This window comes from Bos grunniens, chromosome 4, assembly GCF_055505025.1.
Source record: "Bos grunniens cultivar Pamir isolate PY7600 chromosome 4, Bosgru_T2T1.0, whole genome shotgun sequence".
Classification (NCBI taxonomy): Eukaryota; Metazoa; Chordata; class Mammalia; order Artiodactyla; family Bovidae; genus Bos; species Bos grunniens.
The window spans coordinates 76,420,934-76,437,576 of record NC_141168.1 but is presented as its reverse complement, the minus strand read 5'-3'; the positions used below and the strand labels follow the sequence as shown (position 1 = coordinate 76,437,576).

Sequence of the window (16,643 nt, the reverse complement as noted above, 5' to 3'; positions counted from 1 at the left end):
GCAAAGGTGGGCACAATAAAGGACAGAAATGGTATGGACCTAACAGAAGCAAAAGATATTAAGAAGAAGTGGCAAGAATACACAGAACTGTACAAAAAAGATCTTCACGACCCTGATAATCATGATGGTGTGATCACTCACCTAGAACCAGACATCCTGGAATGTGAAGTCATGCAGGCCTTAGGAAGCATCACTATAAACAAAGCTAGAGGAGGTGATGAAATTCCAGTTGAGCTATTTCAAATCCTAAAAGATGATGCTGTGAAAGTGCTGCACTCAATATGCCAGCAAATTTGGAAAACTCAGCGGTGGCCACAGGACTAGAAAAGGTCAGTTTTCATTCTAATTCCAAAGAAAGACAATGCCAAAGAATGCTCGAACTATTGTACAGTTGCACTCATCTCACACGAGTAAAGGGTCAAAAAAGGGAGGAGGTTTAGCAATTAGATCTGGATATAAATATACAAAGCTTATGTGGAACATCCAAAGACAAAGGAAAGAGTATGGGGAGAGAAGAGGGAAACCAAGTGAGATGTTTTAGCAGCCAAGAGCTGAGGGGGTTTCATAAACAAGAGTGACTTAGTAGGTGGTGAGAAATGGAGCCCATTGGGTATGGCTGCGTGGAAGTTACTGTGTGTGGTTTGTGCTGGGTGATTGAGGTAAAATCTTGATTGTGCTGGGTGAAATCTCATGTGAGAATTGAAAAATTATAGCAACATGTACATGCATAAGAGAGGCAGCAGCTGGATGGGGAAGTGGAATTGTGGGGGTATTATTTTTTGAGACAGTAGAGACTGCAGTATGTTTGAATGCTTATAGGATATTTAATGGAAAAGAAAAGATGACAATATACAGCAGAGAGAAATAAGTAATAGAGTGAATTTGCTTAGAAGGTGAGATGTAATGAGATCCAGAGCTCATGTGGTGCCCCCAGAGTTGGTTCTTCCCTGCTACTTACTTTAAATTTGTTAGATATAAATAATCATTTTAGGCTTTTATTCTGTAAAGATTTTATTCTGTTTTATTTTATTCCCATAGGAATTTCTCACAAATAGTAGTAGTTTATAAATAGGCTATCTATGACATATCTTAAGAAATGTTAGGTCAATTTTGCAAAAGATGTGAAAGAGCCTGTTTTTCCTTTCTCAGTAATGTCTAGGAGCCTTGCTTTTCACAGTCAGCTTTGAAATAAAAAAAATAAGCCTGTTTCAAATGAGGTGCTTTCAGATTTAAGATGAAATAAACCAAGAGAAGCACCCTTTTTATTTTCAAGTCATAAGTTGTCAGTTCATGTATTTCCCAAATTACTTTTCAAAAACAGCTTTTGGAACTTTGTGATTAAAACAAATACCTAGTTCAGCAAATGGAGAAAGGCGCAAATAGTCTAATCCCTATATGGCTCCCTCTATAATAAGGAGCTTAGTTTTCCACTAGTGTGGAGAACAGAAAACATGGTTCATGAAAGAAATGCCAGTAGACTCAGGACCTTTTACAAACTCTACTTATTTCAACTATTACATTCATGCTGATGCTGTAATAACATTTGTTTTTTAGTTGTTCCATATTGGTCATTGAGAGTACTTTGTCCTTTCACTATCACTTCTTACGTTCTTGAAAGCATCTTGGCCCTGAATTTTCCTGCCCTCAGAAATGAAATCTGCTACCTTTCAGAGATTTAAAAGTTAAAATCTTGATGATGAGGCTGATCATAAGAGTTAGTGGTGGGCAAAAGTGCTCTGTTAATGTCAGACCACTGATATATTAGGACTATGAGTTCCTATAGTTTTTTCTAATACATTTTTAACAATAGGAGGGTGAATCAGGGATTTTCTAAAGCATTGAATGAAAGACTGCACACCCTATCTGAGTTGCTCAGTTGCATCCGATGCTTTGCGAGCCCATGGACTATACCGTCCATGGAATTTTCCAGGCCAGAATACTGAAGTGGGTCAGTCAGTTCAGTCGCTCAGTCACGTCAGACTCTTTGTGACCCCATGAACCACAGCATGCCAGGCGTCCCTATCCATCACCTGGATAGGGACGCCTGGAGTCCCTATCCAGACGTGCTAGAGTCTACCCAAACCCATGTCCATTGAGTGGGTGATGCCATCCAACCATCTCATCCTCTGTTGTCCCCTTCTCCTTCTGCTCTCAATCTTTCCCAACATCAGGGTCTTTTCAAATGAGTCAGCTCTTCACATCAGGTGGCCAAAGTATTGGAGTTTCAGCTTCAACATCAGTCCTTCCATTGAACACCCAGGACTGATCTCCTTTAGGATGGACTGGTTGGATCTCCTTGCAGTCCAAGGGACTCTCAAGAGTCTTCTCCAACACCACAGTTCAAAAGCATCAATTCTTCGGCACTCAGCTTTCTATATAGTCCAACTCTCACATCCATACATGACTACTGGAAAAACCATAGCCTTGAGTAGATGGACCTTTGTTGACAAAGTAATGTCTCTGCTTTTTAATATGCTATCTAGGTTGGTCATAACTTTCCTTCCAAGGAGTAAGCATCTTTTATTTTCATGGCTGCAATCACCATCTGCAGTGATTTTGGAGCCCCCAAAAATAAAGTCAGCTACTGTTTCCCCATCTATTTGCCATGAAGTGATGGGACTGGATGCCATGATCTTAGTTTTCTGAATGTTGACCTTTAAGCCAACTTTTTCACTCTCCTCTTTCACTTTCATCAAGAGACTCTTTAGTTCTTCACTTTCTGCCTTAAGGGTGGTATCATCTGAATATCTGAGGTTATTGATATTTCTCCCAGCAATCTTGATTCCAGCTTGTGGTTCATCCAGCCCAGCATTTCTCATGATGTACTCTGCATATAAGTTAAATAAGCAGGGTGACAATATACAGACTTGATGTACTCCTTTTCCTATTTGGAACCAGTCTGTTGTTCCATGTCCAGTTCTAACTGTTGCTCCTGACCTGCACACAGGTTTCTCAAGAGGCAGGTCAGGTGGTCTGGTATTCCCATCTCTTTCAGAATTTTCCAGTTTGTTGTGATCCACACAGTCAAAGGCTTTGGCATAGTCAATAAAGCAGAAATAGATGTTTTTCTGGAATTCTCTTGCTTTTTTTGTGATCCAGCTGGCAATTTGATCTCTAGTTCCTCTGCCCTTTCTAAAACCAGCCTGAACATCAGGAAGTTCACGGTTCACGTATTGCTGAAGCCTGGCTTGGAGAATTTTGAGCATTACTTTACTAGCATGTGAGATGAGTGCAATTGTGTGGTAGTTTGAGCATTCTTTGGCATTGCCTTTCTTTGGGATTGGAATGAAAACTGACCTTTTCCAGTCCTGTGGCCACTGCTGAGTTTTCCAAATTTGCTGGCATATTGAGTGCAGCACTTTCACAGCATCATCTTTTAAGACTTGAAATAGCTCCACTGGAATTCCATCACCTCCACTACCTTCGTTCATAGTGATGCTTTCTAAGGCCCACTTGACTTCACATTCCAGGATGTCTGGCTTTAGGTGAGTGAGTGATCACACCATCGTGATTATCTTTGTCGTGAAGATCTTTTTTGTACAGTTCTTCTGTGTATTCTTGCCACTTCTTCTTAATATCTTCTGCTTCTGTTAGGTCCATACCATTGCTGTCCTTTATCGAGCCCATCTTTGCATGAAATGTTCCCTTGGTATCTCTAATTTTCTTGAAGAGATCTCTAGTTTTTCCCATTCTGTTGTTTTCCTCTATTTCTTTGCATTGATCGCTGACAGGGATCAAACCCAGGTCTCCTGCATTGTGGACAGATTCTTTACCAGTTGAGACACCAGGGAAGCCCAGGAATACTGGAGTGGGTAGCCTACCCCTTCTCCAGGGGTCTTCCCAACCCAGGAATCGAACCAGGATCTCCTGCACTGCAGGCGTATTCTTTACCAGCTGAGCTACCAGGGAAGCCCGAATCAGGGACTTTCTAAAGCACTGAAGGAAAGACTGCACTCCCTATCTTGAGAGTCAACCCTGAAGTGGTACTTAGAATGCTCTGTGTGTTCTGAGTCTGTAGTGGCTGTAATTCTTTCTTGTGCACCACCTACTGGGAGGTGGTGAGGGGTGAAAAGTGTAACTTCTCCGTCCTGCACATTTAATTGTAAGAGTTGCCCTTCACAAGTTCCCAGAATTAGGCCTCTGTTTAGCATTTTATAGAGCTTTTTACAATGAGATAATTTCCCTTGGAAAACTTTGTCCATAATAGCTTTCATTGTCCAAATGGTTTCCCCCAGGCTAGCCAACTTTGAGATATTATCTTCATCATTGATGAATATTCATTAAACATCGCTGGATATGCCATTAAGAGCATGCTTTTTTTTTTTTTTCCCCAAACTCTGACTTCCCTCAACTCATAAATAGCAGCAAAATTATTCTGGAATAATAATAATAGCAGCTAACCTTTATGACTACATATAACTTTTTTGCCAGAGCTTTATACATATTATCTCATTTAACACTCATATTAGAACCATATGAAGGAGGTGCTATGTTTTCTTTATTTACAGATGAGGAAACTGAGGCTTAGAGATTTCAATTAGTATGATTCACGCAAATTTAAAAAATACTAATGCCTGAGTATCAGCCCCAGAGATTCTGATTTAGTGGTCTCAAATGGAGCCTAGGTATCTGTGAACTCAGGAAGCTTTAATGTGCTTTCAGAGGTGAGAACCAGTGCTCCAGAGTTGTGTTGTCCAGTATGGTAGCCACTAGCCATGTGCAGCTATTTAAGTTGTTAAAATCAAATAAAATTTAAAAGGAGTTTGTCAGTCACAGTAGCTGTCTTTTAAATGCTCAGTAGTCACATGTGGCTCATGGCTACCAGATTTAGAACCAGATTTAGAACATTGACGCTATCAGAGAAAATTCTAGGAGCGGGACAGGTTTGCAGAGCCTGTGCACAGTCCATTTCCCCTTGCTGTGTCTTTTTTCCCCCTTTGGGATTGAGAAGGGTGACTAAGCTACAACCTGTTTGGAGATACTTGCTATGAAATCTAATATGGCTTTCAGTGTATGTTTTTACGTAAGTTTATTCTAGATCTCATGTTAACTTTCTTCAAAACAAGGAAAACAATAACCTCGATTCTCTAAAGAATGCTGTGTAGAGATTTTTTTTCTAGAATGGAGATTATAATCTTCCTTATATTGTTTACATTTCATGCTCGTTCCTCAGGACAGATTCCTGAAAGAACAATTGCTGGGTCAACAGGTGTGAATATATTTCATTCTGTGCAAAACTGTTTTTCAGAGAGGTTGTACTAGTTCACCTTTTCATTACTGTTATTTGAGATTGTTCTTCCATCGGCAGAATTGATTATAATTTTTAAAACTTTGTTAATTTTAAAGGGAACATGTGGTACCTTATTTTAATTCTTATTTCTTTATTGTCAGACAGAGGCTGAAGTTTTAACTGTCTGCTAAAAATGTCTTTGTCCTTGTGATCATAGAACATAAAAGAACAGGATAAACCAATAGGTTTACATTCTGTAGTAAACATATAGAATGTTTACTATATGAAAGTATTCAAAGTGGTACATGGGACTTTGGTAACTCTTATACTTACTATTTTTGTTTATGCTTTAGTATAGCATTATTTTACTCTTAGTGAGTCTGCTGTAGTTTTAAATAAAGGTATTATTGTGTGGTCATTAAGCATAACGGTAATTTAAAATCTAACAGAATTGTTACCTTTTTTAATCTGATAAAGTTATTCTTTTTTGTCATTTCATGTTGAAAATATTGCAATAAAATGAATTTCTAACAATATATTGCAATCTTAAAAATCATTAGAAGAGTCAAAACTGATAAATATTATAACAGAATGCTTAAATATGTCCTGAAATAGCCTTCTTAGGGAAAATGGACCTTTTTTCCCTACCATGATTTTTAACAAAGGAACTCTAGTGGAGTATGGTAGAGGAAATGATTCACTGAAGTAGAATAATAATAGAGTTCACATAGCTAGTTAATAGTCGCTCTGGGACTAGAACCAGGTTTGTCAAGTTCCTTTCCACCCTAGAAATCTCCTATTTCAGGTGATCACATAAATGCTAGCATTAGAATAGAAGTATCCGTCTTAGCATAATGCCGTCATTTGTAAGTCATTGATGAATTTACCCAGATGTACAGGTGGCAGCAGCTGCTGGACGTAATGGACAGTTTTACACATTGAAGCGGGTGGGCAGGCTGAGGTTGTTCTGAAGTGGTGGTCTAAGTGAGGGCAGTCAAGGCTCATCTGGAAAAACCAGTCTATCCCAGGAGCTCTCCTTTGACCTTGGGCCATGGACCTCAGGGACCTAAATACAGGTGGGAACAGGCTCACACACCACTCGCTCTCATTGCCTCAGTTTGCCTTCCATTGTAAATAAATAATAAGACTGGAAACTTTCTGTAAGAAGGAGACATATTTTTGATTAACTGGGGTCCATAGCTATTAGTAATGGCTGGAGAACAAACTTAAAAAGAGCACAGGGGAGGAACTGTATATAAGGAGAATCTCATGAAGCTTTGTAAACTTCTCTAGACTCCCATAATTTCGTATATGGAAGTCTCTCTTCATTTTCCTAGCCTTCAATAGTCTACACAATACATTGCATATAGTGTGTGGTGAGTAATTGTTGAATTGAAATTTCTTAGCAACATGTTAATAGTTAATTTCTAGAATTTGGGAATAATCTATGAGGTAAATTGAGGCAGAACGTCTAAAGGAATGGCAGTAAGGATAAGTAGCTTAGGAAACTTTATTTGTCTGTGATTCTTTTAAGCTTTACTAAATACTTTCTTCCTTCTAGGAAGTTTGTGTGTATGTTACTGCCCGAACTTTGACTCTTGGGAACAAATCACATATTCAGTGTTTTACTTTCATAAAGGTATTTTTCATTTATTCTTTTTTTTAACATAATCCTTTTTTCCAAATAGCAAAGTATATAGATTTTAAAGTTTTATTACCTTATAACAAATTTGATCAGTACATCATATATCTGTGTACCTATATAATATGTATTTCCTAAAGAAATTTATGAATGATGAGTGTTGTTAGCTAGTTATTTTTATATTATTTTTAAAATAATATTGTGTAATATATATTTTTTCCTGACCTATATCTTTTTACCAGGCCTGTAGACCAATGCAAAGGGATGTATTTGCTGATGGTGTGTTTTTGATTTTTATATTATTACTAATTGAAAGGTACCTATAGATTTAGCTTACAAAGGTACATAAGGTTTTAGTTAAATAAGTTTCTACCATCTTAGACTTTAACAGCTCTTAGACCTAAGATAGATTTATTTCATTTCATAACATCTGTGGCCCAAGAAATTGATATATCAATAGTCAGCCTGGAGGACAGGAGTAAAGTGTCCAATCTTTTCTAGTTCTGTAGTTGACATCAGAGTGCCCTTTAATAGTTTTAAAATTGACTTTTAATATTTTAGCCTGAACCATGCTAAAGAGTATTTATTCTGCTTGTTTAGTTGCTTAAAATTAGTAGTTATATAATAATACCGTGGGTAGACTTAAAATTATTTAAAATTAGGATTTTCGAAAAAAACTTTGCCAGGTCACACGAGATTTTATTCTGCCTAATGTTACATTCAGAAGTTAGAGATCAAAGTAAAAAATGTTTAATAACTTAATAATGAAGAAAACAGAAGAAAATTCAGAAGACCTATATGCATGCTTTAATAATACAAGTTTGATATTTGTGGAACATTTTAATACCCTTTTCAAATGGTTAATAATTAAAGTCAGTAAATAGAACTTTTCTGAAAGTCGTACTAAGAGCTAATAACCATGATTAAGAGTTAGAAGAATGAAAAGTGAAGCCCAGTACTACCCTGAGTGTACTAGATAAACACCCTCTCTGACTCACAGTGGGCTTCCTCAGTGATTCAGAGAAGCCTTCAAGGGCCTTAATGACCACAAGAGTGTGGCAGTGAGCCTTGAGGCATGAGGGCCAAAGAGCCACCTGGTCTGCTCCATCTCTTGGATTCTTAAGTAAAGTTCCTCAGATCCTTCTGTCCCAGCACAACCCACCTTTTAAGCTCTAAGATTATGTGTAAGCCCAGAACAACTATTGGCTTGTGACTCCACTCAGGTGATCTGTCTTCAGTGCTGGCTTCTGGAGAATGAGGGGGGAACCATGAGCTCTAGGACTCTGAAGATACTTGCTTTGTCAGTTTCACAGTTACTCAGTGTGGAGAGTATGATGTGTAGTCACTGCCTTGGGTGGAATTGCAGCTCTTTGTTTCTTAACATCCTTTCTCTGGCTTGGTGTTCTCTCCACAGGGCACAGCAAAACCTTCACTACTACTCTTGGGAGTGTTGACTCACATGTGACAAAGGGCATAACTTTTCTCAACCTTGGTGAGTGAGCAGCATATGTGTCTCTCTGCTCTGACCTTTCCTTGTGGTACATGTTAGGCCTTGTTTTTCCTTTGCACCCCATTTTCTCATGCCTCTTTGGGACTCAGGTTGTGATGACTATGACTGACCTTTTTGAAGCCAGATAGGGGAAGGTTTTCTCTGGATACACCCCCACCACCACCAAAATGAGCTTTTTGAAAGGCGGGATGGTGCAGGGGGAATGTATCTCCCTTCTTAGAACCTAGGATGTCAGTGTTCCTGTGTTTTTAGTAGCAATCCTAAAAGATCATTTGTTAGTATAAAAATGATGATAGTGAATGAGATGTTTCTTAAAAGCCTATGAGAAATAATACATCATGTTGTCCCTTGATTTTAAAGACAAAAACCCGTGAGAAATCATCTGTTCCCTGTTACTAATTGCTAAAAGCTTCTGAGTCCCATAAATCATTTATAGATAGATTAGCTTGAGTGAGTTGTTTTTCACTGAGTAAATATGGTAAAGGGAACTTGAGTATTAAACTTAAATACATTAAGTGAAAAAAAAAAACCATATTAAGTGAGTCTATAACGAAGCCAATAAAGAAGGGATTCATTGTGGCTACCAGTGGAAAGCTGCTTTTCCATGACAGGTGGGATGAGTGGGCACAAACTGGTTGGTTAGTACAAGACTAAACAGGACTATTGCTTGCCTGCATATGGGACATGGCACAGTATTTTTAAAAGAAAAACTTCAGGTTTAGAGCAGATGAGTTCTTTAATATTTTCTTTATCCCTGTTTCCCAGTTTGCCTACTATCATGGCAAAAGCTTGTAAAGGAACTGGGCAAAGAAAGAACCAAAATGATAAGAAAGTTTATATTTTTTTTTGTCTTTTAAATTGAAGTGTAATTAACTCACAATATTATATTAATTTCAGGTGAACAACAGTGATTCATTATTTTATAGATTATACTCCACTTAAAGTTATTACAAAATAATGGCTATGTTTCCTTGTCTGTAAAATATATCTTTGTAGCTTATTTACTTTGTACCTCTTAATCTCCTACCCTTATTTTGCCCTTATTCTCTCTCCTCACTGGTAACCACTAATCTGTTCTCTGTATCTGTAAGTCTGCTTTTGTTTTGTTATAGATAATTGTTTTATTTTTTTAGATTCTTCATATAAGTGACACAGAATATTTCTTACTTCTCTATCTGACTTATTTCACTAAGCATAATACTCTCTAGGTCCATCCACACTGTTGCAAAAAATATATTTTTATTTTGAATGATACTGTTGGTGAGGGGAGATATCCTATGCTAAGTGGGCCAATATGTGGCAGTTTTTAATATGAGCTCTGAACCTGTGGGAAATTGTTTTTGAGAGGCCTGATTCTACTGCATCCTGTGGTAAGAGAGAGAAATATAAGATTTCCTGGGTCTGAGACTTGATTCTTATCAGCAAAGCCATAGCAGTATCCCATCTCTAGAGTGATGTGGGAAACTTTCTGTTAAAAAAACTTCCCATTTTGCAAGGTCAAATGTATGCTTCCTTTTTTTTTTTTTTTTAACCCCTAGGAATGACTCTTGATAGGGGCAGCCATGATTTAATCTATGATCTTTAGAGTGTGGAGAGTGCAAAAATAGTAAAGCTTATTGTAAAAATAGGCTATCTTACATAACTTGTCTTTCTTTCTTGAAACAGATTTTGTTACATAGGCACAAGTTTGTACCCAAGATTAAAACTATTCTAGAGGTGACTTTTATGACAACAGTATTGCTTTTTGAGTGAGGTCTTTTGCAATTTATTGCATGTAATTTCCCTGAAGTGTCACCCTGTTAGAAGGAGCTTATATTGATTTAAATATTAAAGAATAGAGTTTTGAGGGAAGTTTTTCATGAACCCCAAACCACCTCTATATAAGAGAGATATATTTATACATTAAAAAACTGTCTTTTCTCAATTAACACTATATTCTAAGTGTTTTGCTTAAGTTCTCTTCATCTTTACAGCAGTTTTTCTTGGTGACGTTATCCCTACTTTCAGTTCAGTTCAGTTCAGTTCAGTCGCTCAGTCATGTCCAACTCTTTGCAACCCCATGGACTGCAACACACCAGGCCTCCCTGTCCATCACCAACTCCCGAAGTTTACTCAAACTCATGTCCATTGAGTCAGTGATGCCATCCAGCCATCTCATCCTCTGTCGTCTCCTTCTCCTCCTGCCCCAAATTCCTCCCAGCATCAGGGTCTTTTCCAATGAGTCAACTCTTTGCATGAGGTGGCCAAAGTATTGGAGTTTCAGCTTCAACATCAGTCCTTCCAAAGAACACCGAGGACTGATCTCCTTTAGAACGGACTGATTGGACCTCCTTGCAGTCCAAGGGACTCTCAAGAGCCTTCTCCAACACCACAGTTCAAAAGCATCAATTCTTTGGTGCTCAGCTTTCTTTATAATCCAACTCTCACATCCATACATGACTACTGGAAAAACCATAGCCTTGACTAGACGGATCTTTGTTGGCAAAGTAATGTCTCTGCTTTTAATATGCTGTCTAGGTTGGTCATAACTTTTCTTCCAAGGAGGAAGTGTCTTTTAATTTCATGGCTGCAGTCACCATCTGCAGTGATTTTGGAGCCCCCCAAAATGAAGTCAGCCACTGTTTCCACTTTTTCTTCATCTATTAGCCATGAAGTAATGGGACTGGATGCCATGATCTTAGTTTTCTGAATGTTGATAGCTCAGTTGGTAAAGAATCCCTACTTTACAGATAATGAAACTGAAACTCAGAAAGTCTGTGTTGTGTACTCAAAACTTCTTTTAGTGTCTCTTATCGGGGGCACTGCTTCCCTTGTGGCTCAGCTGGTAAAGAATCCACCTGCAATGTGGGAGACCTGGGTTCAGCCCCTGTGTTGGGAAGATCCCCTGAAGATCTTATATTAGTTTATTGCTACAATAAGAAATCACCACAATTTTAGCTCTTAAATAAACAACACATTGTCTTGTGGTTCTGGAGGTCAAAATTCTAAAATGAGCAAGTCTTAGGGCATCAAGGTAGGGGCAGAAATGGTTCCTTCTGGAGATTTCAGGGAAGAGTTGACTCTTTGCCTCCTCCAGCATCTAAAGGCTAGCATCTCTTGGCTTGTGATCACATCACTCCAGTCTCTTTCATAATCTTATAGTCTTCTCTTCTGTAGTCAAATCTTCCTCTTCTTCCTTATAAAACCATTTGTGATTACATTAGGTCCAACTGGGTAATGTAGGATACTCCTATCTCAAGATCCTTAATCACATCTTCAAGGTCTCCTTTATCACTTGAGGTGACATATTCATAGGCTCTGGGGATTACCACATCTTTGGGATGGTCAGCCTACCACAGGTACTACTGACACCTTTGGTGAGACAGTAACTTTGTGTGCACACTGAGGGATTTGACATTCTTGGAGCCCACTCATTCATCAAATGGCAGTGTAAATCTCCCCTCTGCCTCAATAATTGTGACAGCTTAGAACACCATCAATGTATTTCCAAATGCCCCCTTTCCCAGGGACATAGTACTACCTTAGTTAACTGGTTAAGTAAGTGGTAGGATGAGGGGTTAATTTAGGTCATGATGTCTTTCCATTGTGCCCTACCGTATCATGATTTGTGTTTTTCTACTTAAGTGCTGCCATAATGATAACATCACAACCACTTATGCTAAGTACTTTAACATCACTTAATCCACAGTGACTTGAAAGGACAGTCATAAGTCAACTATTTAGAGTTTTACATCCTCAGAATGCCTTTTATGCAAATAATTATCAGCATGTATTTCTTTACTTCTTAGGGAGAAAAACGAGTCTAGCTGGTTCGCTTATATTAATAATCTAAATGCTTCATCTGCATGAAATTCACTCCTACTATATGAATTTTTCTGTTTTTCTAAGATCAAAGAAAAATTACTGGCAAGGACTACTTCTATCCTGCCCCCTTCTCCAGAAACCTATTTTGTATACCTTGCCTCAGTCCGTATACAAAAATTCTGTTCTTTGTACAAAAATATCTTATGAAGGGACTGTGAAGGTGTGAATTCTAGGCAGCTTGTTATGCAAGGAATCAAATTAGTACATCATGAAGCGTCAGAATGCCTACAGAGATTGTTTTGATGAATATCAGTTTGAAGGTTCTTTAGAGAAAATGCTGCTGCTGACGATAATGGTGACAATGAGCAGTGGGCAAACATAGGAAACTAAATTTTAGAACTTCCCTCACATGTCAGAAATTATGAAGGAAATTCCCATGGTAAACTATTTCCAGCCTGTCATATTAAGGAATAATTCATGTTGCTGGATTTTTTTTTAATTCTGACTTGTTCTCAGAGTTCATTCAGATTTATATAAAGCCACAATTCATAAACAAAATTACAGATATAAATTAAGATAACCATAGCTAAATATCTGAAGAAAGCTGTAGGTAGAAATAAATGATATCTTGCTAGTAGGATGAAATGTACTGACATCAGACAGCTTTTTGTTACATTGGTCAAAATTTCTGTGTTTTAAGAGGTTCAGAGAAAAATAGGGATACTGTAAAGTTGTTGACTTTAATCTGTACTGTGCAGCACTTGCCACTTGGAGCTGACTTAAATCTCTCTTCCATAGACTATTATGTGGCCGTTTACTTACCTGGTCATTTCTTTCATCTCCTTAACATTCAACATCCAGACCTGATCTGCCACAGTCTGTTTCTGACAGGTATGCCTGTAGTTTTTCCCTTGTGAACGTGGTCTCTTTGGGTTCATTTAAATGTTAATATTTATATTTGGGGGAGTGGGGTTCTTTTATTTACTGATCTACTTTTTTTTTTTTTGGCCAGAAAACAGTGAAGTGATTGACATGCTACCTCATAGTCCTTTACAGTCACTGTCAGGGTCTCTGGTCCTGGATTCATGTTCTGGAAAGCTCTACAGGGTGCTCCTCAACCAGTCGTATTTAGTGGAGTTCCTGCGGAGCGCCCGGCTGGACTGTGAGAGGATGGCCTTGCTTCACTGTGCACTCTCGCATGGCCGAGACCCACGGCGACTGGAAGCCAAGGTGGGAATATATAGCTTAAGTTTAGAAATTTGCAGATGGACAACCCCAGATGTATACGTTTCGTGGTTGAAATGAACAGAAGTTAGGTTTATTCGGTGACAACTGAAGTTTATCGTTTTTTGATCCTGACTTGAAGGTATTCTTCCCTTGCACTCTGCTTTTTTATGCACACAGACCTCATACTGGGAGGCATGTCTGTTCTTTTCACTATTCTCTTTTCCATACTGTGAGTGAATGTTAGCTCTATCAGTAACATTCCAAGGAAGTGCTCAGGAAAATAGAGAGTTTCTCAAATATCTACTTTTTCTCCTGGTCTGTATGTTGTGTATATCATCAAAAGGACTAAATCTATTTATTACACTTTAATTACAGATAGCTCACATTTATATTTCACATTATAGTTTATGAAGCACTTTCATACATCTTACTGCTTAATTTTACAACTATTTGATGAAGTTGGAGAAACCCTTCATTAGACTTGATTGGAACCAATGGGTGGTTGATCAGTTGAAAAGAAGATATCTTAAATATTTTATTATCTTAACCTAAAACATGTAGATGTACATTTATTTCCCTATCTTTTGATGTAGATTGGTGGGCTGCCGTCTATGGGGTCACGCAGAGTCGGACACGACTGAAGAGATTTAGCAGCAGCAGCAGCAGCAGCAAGGCCCATTCTTTGGCAACTAATTGGAGTTAAAAATTATTTTTCTTACATAAAACCACTACTAATGTCCTAGCTTTATCTGTACCTATAAGGCTCTTCCAGTTACTTTCTTTTTCTTTTCATTTTATTCTCTAAGGAGGTCAATAGTTTAAAGATCCCTTCTAAGCAGTTTGTATATTATCAGGCAGTTTTTCCTATTATAGTTGTCTCACACCTCAGTTCAGTTCAGTTCAGTCGCTCAGTCGTGTCCGACTCTTTGCGACCCCATGAATCACAGCAAGCCAGGCTTCCCTGTCCATCACCAACTCCTGGAGTTCACTCAGACTCACGTCCCTCGAGTCAGTGATGCCATCCAGCCATCTCATCCTCTGTCATCCCCTTCTCCTCCTGCCCCCAATCCCTCCCAGCATCAGACTCTTTTCCACTGAGTCAACTCTTCGCATGAGGTGGCCAAAGTACTGGACTTTCAGCTTTAGCATCATTCCTTCCAAAGAAATCCCAGGGCTGATCTCCTTCAGAATGGACTGGTTGGATCTCCTTGCAGTCCAAGGGACTCTCAAGAGTCTTCTCCAACACCACAGTTCAAAAGCATCAATTCTTTGGTGCTCAGCTTTCTTCACAGTCCAACTCTCACATCCATACATGACCACTGGAAAAACCATAGCCTTGACTAGATGGACCTTTGATGGCAAAGTAATGTCTCTGCTTTTGAATATGCTATCTAGGTTGGTCATAACTTTCCCTCCAAGGAGTAAGCATCTTTTAATTTCATGGCTGCAGTCACCATCTGCAGTGATTTTGGAGCCCCCAAAAATAAAGTGTGACACTGTTTCCACTATTTCCCCATCTATTTCCCATGAAGTGATGGGACCGGATGCCATGATCTTCGTTTTCTGAATGTTGAGCTTTAAGCCAACTTTTTCACTCTCCACCTAGTTTTTTAATAAGTGTTTTTAGAGACATGTCTTAGAGTCTTTCCCAAACATTCAATTTTATTTGTGTGTGTGTGCCTGAAAATATCTTTATTTGACCTTTACTTATAGCAGGAAGTGAGATTTATATTGAGAGTTTTGAGGGGAATAACAAGACAAGAAATGATGATAAGGACCATTACCAGCAGCCGTGCCAGCATCCCAGGCTCATAACTGCTGGGGAAAGCTGCTCTCCTTCTTTAATGATCATTTAACTGAATATAGATAAGAAGTTGATAGTTACTTTCTCTTATTTAGAAAACAGTAGAAAAGGACCCAAAGCAAGGGAGCCCTCTAAGTGCATGAATGGGCAGAGCTATGGAGAAGGACTGGCCAAAGAGACTTTCTGATCACCAGCTATAAGAAGCTCAACAAAAGATTCTTTTAGGGCCATAACTCCTGCAGTAGAGGCAGTCCATGTCCCTGCACACTTGGCGCCGACAGGGTCCCTGCAAGCCAAGCAGCTGCACCTCCTTCACGTTCAACCCTCATTGGGGCAGAGCTGCCACAGGCAAAAGAAACAGTCTTATGTTTGTGTGCACAGGGTTGCTTCAGTCATGTCCGACTCTTTGCAATCCTGCAGACTGTGGCCTGCCAGGCTTCTCTGTCAGAGAGGGTGTTCTCCAGGTAAGAATACTGGAGCGTATTGGCCAAGATTGGTTGCCAAACCCTTCTGCTGCTGCTGCTGCTGCTGCTAAGTCACTTCAGTCGTGTCCGACTCTGTGTGACCCCATAGACGGCAGCCCACCAGGCTCCCCCGTCTCTGGGATTCTCCAGGCAAGAACACTGGAGTGGGTTGTCATTTCCTTCTCCAATGCATGAAAGTGAAAAGTGAAAGGGAAGTCGCTCAGTCGTGTCTGACTCTTAGCGACCCCATGGACTGCAGCCTACCAGGCTCCTCTGTCCATGGGATTTTCCAGGCAAGAGTACTGGAGTGGGGTGCCATTGCCTTCTTCCCAAACCCTTCTAGAGCACCGTATTTCCTACTACCCTAGTCGCTAACCCCCCCTGAGCTCCTGGTGCTGCCAGAACTCCTGTGACCCAAGCAGCTGCACCACCTCCAAACCTGGCCCTCACAGGGGCAAACTCAAGCCCTCCAGGGCAGCCTCAAGAGCTAAACCCCAGTGGAAGACACACATGTAGAGGCAGAAATAAAACCACAATTGAAACCCAGGGGCAGTGTGTCTAAGGAAGAAGACCCAAAACCTTCCCACCAGCTGTACAAGCTGCAGATTAAATCCACACAATCAACTAAGCAGACTCTATGTCTATGGAATATATAAAAGGCCATTGAGAGTGCCCACAAAAGATGACACACTAGCTCTGATAGCTATGGACATTGGAGGCAAGAACACACAGGAGTAGGACCAGATTAGAATTTGAGCAGCCCCCACAGCAGGTCCAGAGATCAGCACAGTTTTGGAGGGGATCCTAGGGAGGGGACTCTGATAGCAGTGACTCAAGAAAAACATTTATTATTATTTTTTGACCTGTTCTATAGATTCTTTTGGATTGTTTTTTCTTTTTTCCCCCCTCTGTTGTAATTGTTGATTCTATTGGCACTAAGAAACTCAATTAAGCTTTTGAGC

General features: G+C 39.3%; 1 protein-coding gene across 2 annotated transcripts in view; it reads left to right on the top strand.

The window, feature by feature from the left end:
- The window catches only part of GSAP (gamma-secretase activating protein), a 101,466-nt gene that overhangs the window by 34,660 nt on the left and 50,163 nt on the right, over window positions 1-16,643 (top strand). For both annotated transcript variants that reach the window (XR_015162724.1, XM_086397077.1), the window contains exons 13-16: window positions 6,792-6,869; window positions 8,287-8,364; window positions 12,985-13,077; window positions 13,199-13,416. Coding sequence is in view for 1 of the 2 variants with exons in the window: in XM_086397077.1 (XP_086253203.1) it covers window positions 6,792-6,869; window positions 8,287-8,364; window positions 12,985-13,077; window positions 13,199-13,416 (467 nt within the window). In the remaining variant the exon portion in view is untranslated. The remainder of the gene's footprint in view (window positions 1-6,791; window positions 6,870-8,286; window positions 8,365-12,984; window positions 13,078-13,198; window positions 13,417-16,643) is intronic.